The sequence below is a fragment of the Triticum aestivum genome, chromosome 5A, assembly GCF_018294505.1.
Source record: "Triticum aestivum cultivar Chinese Spring chromosome 5A, IWGSC CS RefSeq v2.1, whole genome shotgun sequence".
NCBI lineage: Eukaryota > Viridiplantae > Streptophyta > Magnoliopsida > Poales > Poaceae > Triticum > Triticum aestivum.
Window position 1 is genome coordinate 416,275,293 of NC_057806.1, and position 15,836 is coordinate 416,291,128.

At 43.9% G+C, this 15,836-nt stretch overlaps 1 protein-coding gene across 2 annotated transcripts; it reads left to right on the forward strand.

The window, feature by feature from the left end:
- The first annotated feature begins 10,217 nt into the window (after positions 1-10,217).
- LOC123103707 (uncharacterized) lies at positions 10,218-12,665 on the forward strand. Of its 2 annotated transcripts, none has more exons than XM_044525382.1 (6): positions 10,218-10,358; positions 10,468-11,356; positions 11,454-11,588; positions 11,683-11,769; positions 11,859-12,101; positions 12,195-12,665. In XM_044525382.1, exons 2-5 carry the CDS (start codon positions 11,084-11,086, stop codon positions 12,081-12,083), a joined length of 720 nt encoding a protein of 239 aa, XP_044381317.1. In that variant the 5' UTR covers positions 10,218-10,358; positions 10,468-11,083; the 3' UTR covers positions 12,084-12,101; positions 12,195-12,665. The 2 variants fall into 2 exon arrangements, with proteins under 2 accessions (XP_044381317.1, XP_044381316.1); XM_044525381.1 differs by having other exon boundaries at positions 12,198-12,665.
- The last annotated feature ends 3,171 nt before the right edge of the window (positions 12,666-15,836 follow it).

A 15,836-nucleotide genomic window follows, 5' to 3' on the forward strand; every position in this document is an offset into this window, starting at 1 on the left:
TAATTTCTACCTTCGTCGATTTCAGCATCACGAAGAGCTTGAGAATTATTTTTGTCATCCCTTGCATATTATAGTTCATCACGAAGTTCTACTAACTTGGTGATGGTGACTAGAGAATTCTGTCAATCACTATCTTATCTGAAAGATTAACTCCCACTTGATTCAAGCGATTGTAGTACTCAGACAATCTGGGCACATGCTCACTAGTTGAGCGATTCTCCTCCATCTTTTAGCTATAGAACTTGTTGGAGACTTCATATCTCTCAACTCAGGTATTTGCTTGAAATATTAATTTCAACTCCTGGAACATCTCATATGCTCCATGACGTTCAAAACGTCTTTGAAGTCCCGATTCTAAGCCATTAAGCATGGTGCACTAAACTATCAAGTAGTCATCATATTGAGCTAGCCAAACGTTCATAACGTCTGCATCTGCTCCTGCAATAGGTCTGTCACCTAGCGGTGCATCAAGGACATAATTCTTCTGTGCAGCAATGAGGATAAACCTCAGATTACGAATCCAATCCGCATCATTGCTACTAACATCTTTCAACACAATTTTCTCCAGGAACATATCAAAATAAACACAGGGAAGCAACAACACGAGCTATTTGATCTACAACATAATTTGCAAAATACTACCAGGACTAAGTTCATGATAAATTTAAGTTCAATTTAATCATATTACTTAAGAACTCCCACTTAGATAGACATCCCTCTAATCCTCTAAGTGATCACGTGATCCAAATCAACTAAACCATGTACGATCATCACGTGAGATGGAGTAGTTTCATTGGTGAACATCACTATGTTGATCATATCTACTATATGATTCACGCTCGACCTTTCGGTCTCCGTGTTCCGAGGCCATATCTGTATATGCTTGGCTCGTCAAGTATAACCTGAGTATTCCGCATGTGCAACTGTTTTGCACCCGTTGTATTTGAACGTAGAACCTATCACACCCGATCATCACGTGGTGTCTCAGCATGAAGAACTTTCACAACGGTGCATACTCAGGGAGAACACTTCTTGATAATTAGTGAGAGATCATCTTATAATGCTACCGTCAATCAAAGCAAGATAAGATGCACAAAAGATAAACATCACATGCAATCAATATAAGTGATATGATATGGCCATCATCATCTTGTACTTGTGATCTCCATCTTCGAAGCACCGTCGTGATCACCATCGTCACCGGCGCGACACCTTGATCTCCATCGTAGCATCATTGTCGTCTCGCCAATATTATGCTTCCACGACTATCGCTACCGCTTAGTGATAAAGTAAAGCATTACAGCGCGATTGCATTGCATACAATAAAGCGACAACCATATGGCTCCTGCCAGTTGCCGATAACTCGGTTACAAAACATGATCATCTCATACAATAAAATTTAGCATCATGTCTTGACCATATCACATCACAACATGCCCTGCAAAAACAAGTTAGACGTCCTCTACTTTGTTGTTGCAAGTTTTACGTGGCTGCTACGGGCTTAAGCAAGAACCAATCTTACCTACGCATCAAAACCACAACGATAGTTTGTCAAGTTGGTGCTATTTTAACCTTCGCAAGGACCGGGCGTAGCCACACTCGGTTCAACTAAAGTTGGAGAAACTGTCACCCGCAAGCCACCTCTGTGCAAAGCACGTCGGGAGAACCGGTCTCGCGTAAGCGTACGCGTAATGTCGGTCCGGGCCGCTTCGTCCAACAATACCGCCAAACCAAAGTATGACATGCTGGTAAGCAGTATGACTTATATCGCCCACAACTCACTTGTGTTCTACTCGTGCATATAATATCAACATATAAAACCTAGGCTCGGATGCCACTGTTGGGGAACGTAGTAATTTCAAAAATTTCCTACGCACACGCAAGATCATGGTGATGCATAGCAACGAGAGGGGGAGTATGATCTACATACCTGGTAGATCAACAACGGAAGCATTTGGTTGATGTAGTCGTACGTCTCCACGATCCGACCGATCAAGCACCGAAACTACGGCACCTCCGAGTTCTAGCACACGTTCAGCTCGATGACGATCCCCGGACTCCGATTCAGCAAAGGGTCGGGGAAGAGTTCCGTTAGCATGACGGCGTGGTGACGATCTTGATGTACTACTGCTGCAGGGCTTCGCCTAAGCACCGCTACAATATTATCGAGGATTATGGTGGCTGGGGGCGCCGCACACGGCTAAGAATAAGATCACGTGGATCAACTTGTGTGTCTATGGGGTGCCCCTTGCCTCAGTATATAAAGGATGAAGGAGGAGGAGGCCGGCCAAGGCTTGGTGCGGCCAGGATGTGGAGTCCTACTAGGACTCCAAGTCCCAGTAGGAGTCCACCAAGAGGGGAGGAAGGGAGAAGGAAGTGGAGGAGAAGGAAAGGTGGCCGGCCCCCTTTTCCCTAGTCCAAATCAGACCAGAGGGGAGGGGGGGGCGCAGCAGACCCTTGGCCCTTTCTCCTCTTCCCACTAAAGCCCATCAAGGCCCATTGCTTCTCCCGTAACTACCCGGTACTCCGAAAAATACCCGAATCACTCGGAACCTTTCCGATGTCCGAATATAGTCTTCCAATATATCGATCTTTACGTCTCGACCATTTCAAGACTCCTCGTCATGTCCCCGGTCTCATCCGAGACTCTGAACTCCTTCGGTACATCAAAACTCATAAACTCATAATATAACTGTCATCGAAACCTTAAGCGTGCGGACCCTACGGGTTCGAGAACAATGTAGACATGACCGAGACACGTCTCCGGTCAATAACCAATAGCGGGACCTGGATGCCCATATTGGCTCCTACATATTCTACGAAGATCTTTATCGGTCAGACCGCATAACAACATACGTTGTTCCCTTTGTCATCGGTATGTTACTTGCCCGGGATTTGATCGTCGGTATCCAATACCTAGTTCAATCTCGTTACCGGCAAGTCTCTTTACTCGTTCTGTAATACATCATCTCGCAACTAACTCATTAGTTGCAATGCTTGCAAGGCTTAAGTGATGTGCATTACCGAAAGGGCCCAGAGATACCTCTCCGACAATCGGAGTGACAAATCCTAATCTCGAAATACGCCAACCCAATATTTACCTCTGGAGACACCTGTAGAGCTCCTTTATAATCACCCATTTACGTTATGACGTTTGGTAGCACACAAAGTGTTCCTCCGGCAAACGGGAGTTGCATAATCTCATAGTCATAGGAACATGTATAAGTCATGAAGAAAGCAATAGCAACATACTAAACGATCGGGTGCTAAGCTAATGGAATGGGTCATGTCAATCAGATCATTCACCTAATGATGTGATCCCGTTAATCAAATAACAACTCTTTGTCTATGGTTAGGAAAATAACCATCTTTGATTAACGAGCTAGTCAAGTAGAGGCATACTAGTGACACTCTGTTTGTCTATGTATTCACACATGTATTATGTTTCCGGTTAATACAATTATAGCATGAATAATAAACATTTATCATGAAATAAGGAAATAAATAATAACTTTATTATTGCCTCTAGGGCATATTTCCTTCAGACATGCCGCGCGACCTAACATATGTTGTGGCATTAAAAAAATGTGAAGTACGGATTGGATCACTGAAGTGAGATGAAATGTCAATCAATAGATCTCAATGGTACGAAAAACGAGTTAATGACGTGAGAGAATATCCTCGTTATCTCCGATTTACGATGAGAAGCATTGGGACCAACGATAAAACCCTGCTACATCTTAAATAGTTTCCTCATTCGACTGTTCTGGACAACACAATAAAGAAATGAAAGAAAAAAATGGAAAAGGAGACTGTGCAGGGGTGGTTCACAATTAGGGTTAATTTTGTTGTTGGGATGGTAAACCCATGGCAATAAACCACCAGGGGGTGATTTCATTGCGCACTTGAGATCCTCAGTTCGATTGTCATTGGTATTTGGACACGAAAAGGAAAAAATGTGGGGAGGGGGGTGTGAGGAGGCTTACCAAAGGCGGATAGGGAAGCGCGGCTGCAGTTTCGGCGCGCCATACAGAGAAGCTCGCGATGTACTGATATGCCGGTGCTTTTGGGTCACAAGAACCAGCAAAGCAGGTTGTTCCATGACATACCATCAGGGGCGTGATCCTCTCACCCATTAAGAGGCCGTGCGAAGGGCCAATCACCCATCACCAAGATGGGTGTCCGAAGGGTACACTGCATATTCGGGGGCTAATCCCGCCCGTGGCTTGTCGGGCCGGTGAATAAGGAGGGATTCCCCGGGGTCCTAGTGCACAAAGAGGAGACCTTAACTTTAAATCGACCTAAATCAGATATTTCTCCCTAAATTTTTTCGAAATTCCTTTTTGTTTGTTTGCTTACTATTAAATAAAAACCAAGGGTGTAAAGATGCACCGACGTGGCCAAGCGACTAAAATAAAATTTGGCGACAAATTAAGTGGACACATGCAACAAAAATGGCATCCTGGTCCGTTGACTGAATATAATATGTGAACCATTAGAGCGTGGCGCATTTTTTGTGGCATAGCTGACTCAAACAAAAAAAATATCCCCCAACGACCGGCATCTGTGGATTTGGCATAAAAAAATGCTCTGCTTAGCGTTGGAGGGTAAGAGGTGCGGTCTTAGATTAAACTAAGCCCGATCACTGTAGGTCCATGCGGCAATTATTTTAACCTGCTTGCATGCATGCATGCATATTCTGTCCCCAGAAAAAAGGCAGCACCCACCAGCCATCCTCCCAGGCGCAGCAAGAGCGCAAGACGCATCTCTCGGTGACCACGACCCGGGTGGACTGCCGTGGAAGACTTGACTTCCGGCGATTGCCGGCGACTGGCGTGATGCCGATCTCCTTCCTCCCCACCTCTTCTTCTCCCTCCTCTCCTCGCCCCCTCCTTGCTCCCTAGCCGATCCTCCCTGTCTTTGCTCGCCTCATCCACTCAATCCTCTCTTTGCTGCCTTCTTTCTCTGTCTCTTCCTTCTCAGATCCCGTTCCCATCTTCTTGATCCAGCCTGATCTAATCCGACGGAGGCCCTCTTGGCCAGATCCGGTTACTCCTCGCCGCCCCCCCCCCCACACACACAACCCACTTTCGTTACTCCCAGCCCTGTATTCCTTCTAGTTCGAGTCAAGCTGCAGTAGAATATCAGGATGACTTTAGCTCCTCTTGCCAACGAGATAGAGTGGATCTTAGGAGTGGTCAGGGGGGAGGAGATGGAATTTGATGTTGTAGTACATGGGAACATGACCGACTCTTTTTCTTGGGCAGCGGCGCATGGCCCTAACGCGTCTCGGGCGCCATGAAAGCCATAGCTTGGAATTGCCGAGGTATGGGCCGAGACCTCGGCAATGAACGTATGCTATTTCTGGCCAATCTGATTCGTTCTACTAAAGCTCAGGTAACCTTTGTTTCCGAAATCAAATCTTCCAAGGTTCGGTCGGTTGATCTTGTTAATAGGTTTGATGTTGCTAATAGTTTTGTTGTTCCTTCTAGAGGAGCCTCTGGAGGGCTCTGGCTTATGTGGAATGATGAACTCAATGTGTCTGTTCATAGTGCCTCCTTTCATTATATTTTAGCTAATGTAGTTCATCTAGCCTCGGGTGTTCACTTTTGTTTGATTTGTATATATGGTGACCCCTACCATAGGCAGACTAGTGCTATTTGGAGTCAAGTTTCTGCTTTTGTGTATGATAACTTGGGTAAGCCCATGATGTGTATTGGAGACCTTAATGACATCTTGTATGATACAGATGGTTGTAATGGTAGTGTTAATTATTATCGCATGTCTGCTTTTCGTTCCCTTGTTAAAAATTAAGGTTTTTTTGATATTGGTTTTAGTGGTCCTGCGTACACTTGGCGTAACAAACAGCATACTGTTAATCCTATTTACAGACGTCTAGACCGATGCCTTGTCAACTCTGACTGGTGTGCGCATTATCCTAATTCTAAAGTGCTCAACTTACCTATTATTCTCAGTGATCATGCGCCCATTCTCGTTTCTACAGACGGTAATTTTCTTAAGCCGAGGCAAACTTTTAAATTTGAAAACTGGTGGTTGCTTGAAAAAGACTTTACTAGCTTTGCAAAATCTGCTTGGAATAATTGCACTTTTACCTCTTTTGCAGCAAAGTCTTCTTCTTTGGCAGGTTCTTTGAAGAAGTGGTGTAAGAAGAAAAGACCCTTCCAGTAAGAGCTTTTGGAAATTGAGTCCAGTATTAATCAGATTCAGCAGCTTCCAATTCAGCAGCAAAATCACACTTTGGAAAGCTCTCTCACTCTTAGGTATGAACAAACTCTCTCTAAGCTCAATCAATTTTATAAACAGAGAAGTAAGAAGGGTTGGGCCACTGCTGGTGATCGTAATACTAAGTTTTTTCATCAGGCTGGGATCAAAAGAAGAAAAAGAAATACTATTTGTTCCATTAAGGATGAGAATGATGTGCTTCATTTTAAACCTAGTGCTATCACTAATACTTTTGTTAATTATTTTAGATACATCTTCTCTTCGCCAAAAAATAACACTGCAAGGCCTTTTCTTAATACTCGTTTGCCTGACAACTATTTGGATCCTACTTACTTTCTTCCAGATAAACATGAGATTTTGCAGATTCTCAAAGATATGAAGTTGAATGCTTCTCCGGGTCTGGATGGATTTAATGTTGAATTTTATCTGGCAGCATGGGATTGGATTGGCGAGGAAGTTACTCAACTTGTGACTACCTTTTATAAAACTGGTATTTTACCTCCTCATATCGATGACACTAATATTGCTCTCATTCCAAAAAAGTTAGTTCCTCAAGTTCCTATGGATTATCGTCCCATTAGCCTTTGTAATGTTGTCTACAAAATCATTGCGAAATCATTGGCTAATAGGATTAAGCCTCATCTTCCGGACTATATTGATCCGGCACAACAAGCCTTTATTGAGGATAGAAGAATTAGCGATAACATCATTATTGCTCAAGAGATTACTCACTCCTTCGCTCTAAAATCGTGGAATCATCATGCTTTCATGCTCAAGATAGATCTTGCTAAAGCTTTTGATCGTCTTGAATGGAGTTTCATTGTGTCTGCTCTTGCACGTAAAGGTCTGCATGATCATTTCATTAATTTGATTCATGCTTGCATTTCTTCTCCTACTTTCTCTGTGCTTATTAATGGGCAGCCTTCTCATAAATTTAAAAGTTTTAGAGGTATTCGTCAAGGCTGTCCCATGTCGCCTTATTTGTTTGTTATTGCTATCAATGAATTATCTGTTGCTCTTAATGAAGCTCTAGCTTCTCATCATCTCCAGGGTATTTCACTTGGTCCAGATTGCCCTTCTATTCATTCTCTGTTGTTTGCAGATGATTTGTTGGTTTGTGGTCAAGCCACTATGCAGGAAGCAAATTCTATGGCTCAACTCATCCATCACTTTTGTTATATTTCAGGTCAAACACCAAATTGGGCCAAATGTGCTATTCTTTTTAGTACTCATGTTAGTCAAACCACTATTCAAGAGATTAAGCAAGTTTTTCCTGTTTCTATCATGGATAACAATTTCACCCACCTTGGTCATCCGCTTATTCTTCCTGCTAAAAATAGAATTGTTGCTTACAACTTTGTTATTGATAAATTTATGAATAAATTGCCTGCTTACAAAGCTAATATGCTCTCTCATGCTGCTAGGCTTGAGCTCATTAGGTCTGTGTTCTCTGCTATTCCTGTGTACTACATGTCTAATATTTTGTTTACCAAGAAGTTTATAGCCAAACTCACTGCTATTATAAGGAACTTTTGATGGACAGGAATCAGAGAGGATAATTCTAACAAGAGCCTTTGTCTTAGGGCTTGAAAGGACATTTGCAATTCCAAACAGGAAGGTGGTCTTGGCATTAGGAACTTGCAAGCAATTAATGAGAGCTTACTTCTTGCAGCTGCTTGGAGGCTTGCTAAAGACCCTTCCTCCCACCTTCATCTTGTGCTCAAATCTAAATACTTCCATGATGCCTCTATTTGGACTGCTATTTCTACTACTCCAAAATTTGCTTTCTGGTCATCCATTTTAAAAATGTTGCCTAAACTGAAAGATCACTCTTTTTACCAACTCACGCAAGGGAATATCTCTCTTTGGAGTACCCCTTGGTGTTCCCTTTGGGCTTCTGTTCATGACAATCTTATTATTCAGCCTTCAGGATACATATATCCTTCTCTTGTTAAGGATCTTTGGATACCGGGTCAGAAAGTCTGGAACAATGACCTCATTAACTCTCCCTTTCAACAGCCTCTAGCCTCTGTTATCGTTCAAACTGACATTATTCACCAAGATTGCCCGGATATATTATGTTGGGATCTAACTCCTAATGGTACTTGTTCTTCCAAGTTCACTTATAAATTGTGTTTGCAGGATATTCATGCCAATCCAAGAAATACTCCTTCCCAAGTTTCTTTGCAGATGAAAAATCTTCTCAAGTTGATTTGGAAGCAAAAGTTGATGATCCCCAGAGTTCAAACTATCGCTTGGAGACTCCTTCGGAAAGCTCTTCCCACAGGTTTGAGGGTTGGGCGCTTTTCCATACATATTTCTCAATATTGTTGCAGATGTGGTCAGCAAGAGGATAAGGTTCACATGTTTTTTCTTTGTGACTTCGCTAGAGCTGCTTGGTTTTCTCATCCTTGGTTCATCAGAACAGATGCTTTAGTTCAGATCTATACCAATATCCATAGTATTATTCTTGCTTTACTTAATATGAACCATCTGCATGCTTCTGTTGTCAACATTCTAAATTTTATGTGGTGTCTTTGGAAAGCGAGGAATGATTATCTTTTTAATAGAAAGAAAGCTACCCCTCACCAAGTTAATATTGCTGCTACTTCTCTATCTAATGATTTCTGTGATCTGCTTAACAGTTCTTCACACCATCAGCCTCAAAACTCCAGTTGTATCTTAACCCATACTAATCAACTTCCCTTGCAGGGACAAACGCTTAAATCAGATCTTCTTATCACGGGACCGAAAGTATATACTGATGCATCTTTTAAGTGCAAAAAAATTCCAAGTTTATTGCAGGGAACAGCGGCCACTGGAGTTGGTATCTACATTTCTTTGCCGCACGATCAGAAGGAAGTTAGCGTGCAGATTCAAGCTTCCACCTCAATTACAAATACTCCTCTGCAGGGTGAAGCGTTTGCTCTTCTCTTGGCTGCAAAAGTAGCTAAATGTCTCAACATCAGCCAGCCGACATTCCTCACAGACTGTCTCTCTTTGGCTTCATTTGCGGCTAGTAGAAAGATTACTGAAACCTCTACCCCTTGGACTATCAGGAAAGTTTTAGCTGATTTCTTCTGCTACTCTTCAGACCTTCAACCTAGAGTGCTCCATATTTCCAGGGAAATTAATGGAATTGCTCACAACGTCGCTCATCAGGTTCTTACATCAAATGTAGAATCTGACATATGTTGTTTTGCTTTGGCTCACAGGAACATGGCTTGCCGTGTAGTTTCTCTCCTCTTTAATTTCAAGTTTGAGGGCTTTGTAATTCATGCTGGACGTTGCTATTGAGCTGAGCTGAATGAAAAGTTTGGCGCTTCGTGCGCCTTTTGTTGTTCAAAAAAAAAACCCAGCCATCCTCCCTCCCCCCGCACCACACGGCTGATTCCCGATGCGGAGACATCTCTTTTTTTTGGATCCATATGCGAACATAGCACGGATCATTGGCTAGTTAACCACTTTGTAGATCGTGTCGGGCACGGACGCTGGTCCCGGGGAAATGTACTCTGATGCTGGGGCGAAGAGTCTATGGGGGACCGGATATAGAAAAGCGTCCGGACTACTGTAGCGTACAGCGGCAGGCATCATGGGTCGCTTTCTGCTTGCGCTGAAATTGTCCGGGCGCATATGGACACGGTCACCTTATTTTTTTGGTGCGACGAAAAATTGTTCAGCTATACCGGCTGGCAAACCATTTCTTGACGAGATCAGTTTCTTGTGCTAGCTAGTACGCATGTGTGCATGCACGTTGGGGACGGTCCGGCCAACGCTAATGTGGTAACAACTGCGTCGCACTTCAGTGCTCGGCGCGGGAGATCTCCCGCCATAGTAACCCAAAAATGGGTAAGAAAGCACACACCCGAGGGGTAGCTAGGTAATTAAAATGGGCTGTAACTGCCCGTGTGGCCATGTAACAGCATATATCTACACGGCCCCCTGCTCACCTCTCACTCACTCAGACCACTCTTCTCCCCACGCTTCCTCCTCAAGAACCGAGCTCTCACACAGTGCACTGTTCATCACCTCAGCCGCCGGTGGAAAAAGGAGGGGAAAAGCAGATCTGATGATAGCAGTGGCCGCAGAAAGACGATCGACCCGCGGATAAGACGGTACACGTCCGAACAAGATTCTCCCGTCTCTTTCCTCTTTCCATGGTGTGGAATCTTTCTTTTTTTGGGGGGAAATCCATGCTTACGCTTCCCCTGTTTTCGCATGCAGCCAACCCTAGCGTTGACGAGTGATGGATCCGTCCAGCCGGAAGAGGAAAACGCGTAGATCGGCCAACGAAGATGACCCTCTCTACAAGCCGAAGAGAGCACGCTCTCGGAGGGAGCGAGATGCAGCTTCCGTCAGCGACTGCCATCTCCCGCATAGCGGGTGGGGAAGCGGCGCCATCGTTCGTGCGGTTGACCACCGTCCTGGCCGGCGAGCAGATGTAGATTTTCTTCGGGGTAAATGTTGCAAGAGCACGTTCAATATGAGACCATTCCTTGGTCTAGGGCCATCTTACTACCCTGCTGTTGCCGATTCAGACATGGGGGGCCTGCTGACCACGCAGATAGCAAACGATGCAAAGAAAAAGCACTACGCATGGATCCTGTCACGATTCAACCCCCATGACATGAGTTTTAGGTTTAGGGATGAGCAGATCTGTAGGTTTAGAGTCTCTGACATGGTTTCCATCATGGGGTTTAGAAATTCCGGTGAATCCGTAACATATGATACTCCTCCGAACCGGGCAGAACTTGTTGAGCAGAGACAGGACATAGTTGGCCTAGAGAGGAAAACAGTAGGGGGGCTAGCTGTCAATGACATACTGTATGCATTTCAGTAGATGGATCACATGACCATAGAACCAGATGAGCGTAGGGCAATGTCAGTTGCATCCTCTTTATTGGGATCTGCTCTGGTCGTAGCACCAAACCAAAGATATCCTGCTGTACCAGATGAGATCCTACAGTGTGGTGTGCATCCACAAGGCACTGGGTTCTACAACCTTGCAAAGTATGGATTTGAAAAACTTAGGGAAGCAGTACGGAAATTCCAAGCCGATGTCAGTGGAGGCAAGAAAACTATAGAGCTTGGAGGATGCCAGGTATCAGCACAGGTAATACATAAAAAAACACATTCCATCCTTACTGTGTACTGAATTTATCAAACCTTCAGTTATGTACTGCTTCTGACAACAAAAATGTGATTTTCAGATTTGGGTGTTGGACAACATGGACTTTGGCAACTCAAATGTGACATCTACACGCCTGCCGAGGTTATCAGCCTACTCTGGTGACAAGATAAAAGAACTAATTGGTCTAGATGAGCGATACCCTGGGCGGCTCAAGGTGATGTCTCTCGCACACAACTTTTTAACTGTTGTTGACACCCTTGGTGATCATGAACTAGTTTTTTCAATTCAATTATTCTTCATTGTCACAGACCAAACCAGAAAACTGGAAGGACAACATCAACTGGGTTTGGCACTCCATGATGTCAGATAATCCACCAGACCTTGGCATACATAGCGTAAGCTGCATTGCACTCACCGTTCGAAAGCATCATTGTTTGTACAAATTTAACTAACTAGTGGCATCATCCTGTTCAACCTTGCGCAGCCACCCATAGAGCTTGGGGCTATCGTGGATGACGGGGTTGAAAAGATCTTCAGAGATGCGGTTACAGCATGGTGTATCAAACATCCAGGTTCCATTTGTGATGGACGTGCTGGGGGGAGGATGATGCCACCATGGAGAAGTTCCTGCAGGGGATCAAGGACAACAAAAAAGATTTTGTTAGAAATCTCATGGATGCATTCGCTGCTACAAGATCAAAATCAATGAGCACATTGGCTACAACAGGTATTGTAAAAAGAATTCCTCCAATCTAACCATCTCAATCAGCATCCCTCTGTGTTTGATGAAAATGTCTTCCTAACTAAAAATATCATGTAGCAGCTGCAGTGGATAGTGGCACGCATGTCGGTGCACACCCGATGGCAAATGAAACGACAATTCCAGCCACTCAAAGTTCTATTGTTGTTCATGATACGTCAGGTAAGTAAGCGAAATTACTTCAACTGTACTGATAGCAAGCAGCTGACTTATTAGAGCTTTGCCAAATCAATAAACTCATTCAGAGATGGAAAAAATAGAAATTGCAGCAGGTGCAGAAAGCTTGATTCAGGAGGGTGATTTACCAGCACTTGTAAGTGCATTTAGTGTCACCCCTAGTTGGTTTTGGAGTATTGACGACAAACCTAGTTGAGGAACTAATGTGTTTGTGAGAATTGCAGAATAACACAGGTAGAAGTCCCTCATTGATTCGATTTTCCTACCAGAGATGACCCTTAAAAATGTATGAAGACATTAAAGTCAAAGGTAGTATATGAAGATATTCACATTGAAGACTATGACAAGAGAAGACACCACATGAAGCCTATGGAGCTCGAAGACTTAGATCTTTCGTAGTTCTTTCTCTTTTGTGTTGAGTCATAGGAACCACCGTACTGTTAAGTGGGGTCCAAGAGAACCAGTCAGACTGACTGAAGTGATGCCTAACCAAAAACCTATGTCTTCGAGTGAAGACTATGAGAGCGAATCTTGTCCAGAGTCGGACAAGTCAGCTTTGCTTGTAGTTCAAGTAAAGTTGCTGTGTGAGTTTGAAATCTGATCGTTGGAACACGTGTCAGTTCCTTAGTGATCCAGGGTCATTTCGGATAAATCAGGTCGGGTTGCCAAGTGGCTATAAATAGCCCACCCCCACAACCATAAACGGTTGGCTGCTCAGATTGAGATGCTCAGATTGAGAGTACGGCTTTTGTCGTTTGAGAGCAACCCACCTCGAAGCCTTTGAGAGAGAATTCCTTGCGAGGATAAAGCCCTAACCACCCAGAGCCAAAGAGAATTGGGCATCACTTAAGTCTTTTTGTCTGTGTGATCTGAAGACTTATTACACTTGAGGACTGTGCATCCTCCAGCCGGTTAGGCGTCGCGTTCTGAGCATCCAAGAGACATTGTGGATTGCCGGTGAACGAAGTCTGTGAAGGTTTGGGAGTCTACCTTGAAGACTTACCAGAGTGATTGGGCGAGGTCTGTGTGACCTTAGCTCAAGGGAAATACGGTGAGGACTGGGTGTCCTGAGCTGCGTGTTCAGGACTGGGTGTCCGGGACTGTGTGTCCTAAGGTTTAAATACCTAGCCGCCCCAATCAGACGTACAGTTGTCACAGCAACTGGAACTGGTCCAACAAATCATTGTCTTCAACGAGTCACTCGTTTCATCTTCCCTTCCCTTTACTTACTGTTGCTCCTTGTGAAGTCATTGTATGTTTGCACTATCTTTTGTCTTCACTGAGTGACTGCATGCTCTGTATGGCTACATAATATCTTCCTACCTGATCCTTACTACATTGCTGCTATTAAGTCATTGTGCTTTCACTTCATTGAACACTTGACTATGGCTTGCCTAGTGTAGTCTACCTTCCGCTGCATGGTAATAGGTTTATTTCTATCTTTTGTCTTCATAACTTCCATGTTTTGAAGACTTTCATAAAAATCGCCTATTCACCCCCCCTAGTCGATATAACGCACTTTCAATTGGTATTAGAGCAAGGTGCTCCCTTGTTCTGTGTGATTCGGTTTAACCACCTGGAGTTTTAGCTATGTCGACTGCAGGGATAATTAAAGTCTCTGCTGCGTGCCCTGTCTTCGATGGAACTGAATATCCCTACTGAAAGAATAAGATGCGCATGCATCTTGAAGCCATTGATGTCGACCTATGGTATGTCGTCGAAAACGGCGTTCCCAAAGCTGGAGAAGGTGTCACTGCTGCTGACGTCAAGAAATTTGTTCAACTGGACTCTACTGCCAAGAATATCATCTGTGGTCACCTGACCAAATGACAGTATGGCCGTGTGAGTGCTTTGAAGACATCTAAACTGGTCTGGGACTGGCTCTCCAAGGTCAATGAAGGCATCTCAACCCAGAGAGATCAGAGAATCAGTGTCCTTCGCAACCTCTTCAACCGCTTCAAGCGAAATGACAATGAGAATGTCCAGCACACTTTTGACCGACTCACTGACATCACAAATAAGCTTCAAGCCCTCGGCGCTACTGAGATCACCAAACATGAAGTCGTCAAGACACTACTGAGATCACTTGATAGTTCGTTTGACATCCTAGCCCTGATGATTCAAGAACGTCCTGATTTCAAGACACTCGATCCATCTGACATACTTGAGAGGCTCAACACACATGAGTTTCAGCTTTCTGAGAAAAGAGATATCTACGGTCCAAACTATGGGCGAACTCGTGCCTTGAAGGCAAAAACTGTCTCCTCATCTGAAGAAGAATCTGACAGCAGTTCTGATGATCCTGAAGACATTGGAAGAGAACTTGCTATGCTTGTGAAGAAGTTTCAAAAATTCACCAAGAAGAAAGGCTTCAAAAAGTCTTCCCGATCAAGCTCAAGGAATGATGAAGCTTCTGCTCACGACTACAAGAAGAAAACGTGTCATAAGTGCAAGAAATCTGGCCACTTCATCTCTGAGTGTTCACAGTGGGACAATGAGAACAAAAAGAAGAAGAAGAGCAAGGAATATGACTCTGACGACAAGAAGAAGAAGAAATACTCAAAGTCTTCGTCCAAGTCTTCTTCAAAGTCTTCATCACACAAGAAGAGCTCATCTGTCAAGGCACGTGCGTTTGTTGGCAAGGAAATGGACTCGGAGGAGGAGTCCGCTTCTGAGGAGGCGGAGGTGGAGTCTGAGGAGGATTCCGATTCAGGCGTCGCAAGTCTGGCTACAGCATACATTGCCAAGTCCATCTTCAATACTCAAGACAATGACCTCGTCACCGACACCGATGCAAATGACAAGGACTACTCCGCTTCTACCTATTGCTTCATGGCTCGCGGTGCCAAGGTAAACACACGCACTACTCACTATCAAACATCTAGTGACGATGACTCTGATTGTGATTCAAAACCCAGCTACAAAACACTTGCTAAAATTGCAACTGAACAGCAGAAAACTATGGTACATATTCAAAAACTGTTAGACAGAAGCGATGATCTGTTAGGTGCTGAAATGACTCGATCTGAATCCTTAATTGAAGACATAAAAAATCTTCACGTTAAGTATCAGGAACTTGAAAGTCGTCATGAAACTCTCTCAACAACTCATGAAAAGTTTTCCTATGATTATCTTTAAAGGAAGCACGATCTTGAGAAATTGAGAGCGGTTCATGAAGATCTTCAAAAGGAAAACGAGTCACTTCACTCCAAACAGATCAGTCCCGCTCAGGAAGGATTTGAACCACCATGTCTTAAATGCATTGAGCGTGATAATGCTACTTTTGTTGCTGAATGTTCTACTGCTACTACTGTTGCAATATCTTCAACTGTTGATGTGGTAACTAACCCCTCTGCTGAGGATACCACTGCTATTGCTGATGAGAATGCTAGGTTGAAGACATTGCTTGAAACAGGGATGTACAAAAGTCTTAAAGGGCATCAGACACTATGTGATGTCCTCAAAAAGCAGATTCTGAACCGGAACCCAAGGAAAGAGGGTGTTGGGTTCGTAAGGAAAATGAAT

What these genes read in the sequence shown, in the direction of transcription:
- LOC123103707 (XM_044525382.1), top strand. Translation starts at nt 11,084, where the DNA reads ATGGATCACATGACCATAGAACCAGATGAGCGTAGGGCAATGTCAGTT. An exon ending in GATACCCTGGGCGGCTCAAG is followed by an intron (nt 11,589 to 11,682) that starts GTGATGTCTCTC and finishes TCATTGTCACAG; the next exon opens with ACCAAACCAGAAAACTGGAA. An exon ending in CAGACCTTGGCATACATAGC is followed by an intron (nt 11,770 to 11,858) that starts GTAAGCTGCATT and finishes AACCTTGCGCAG; the next exon opens with CCACCCATAGAGCTTGGGGC.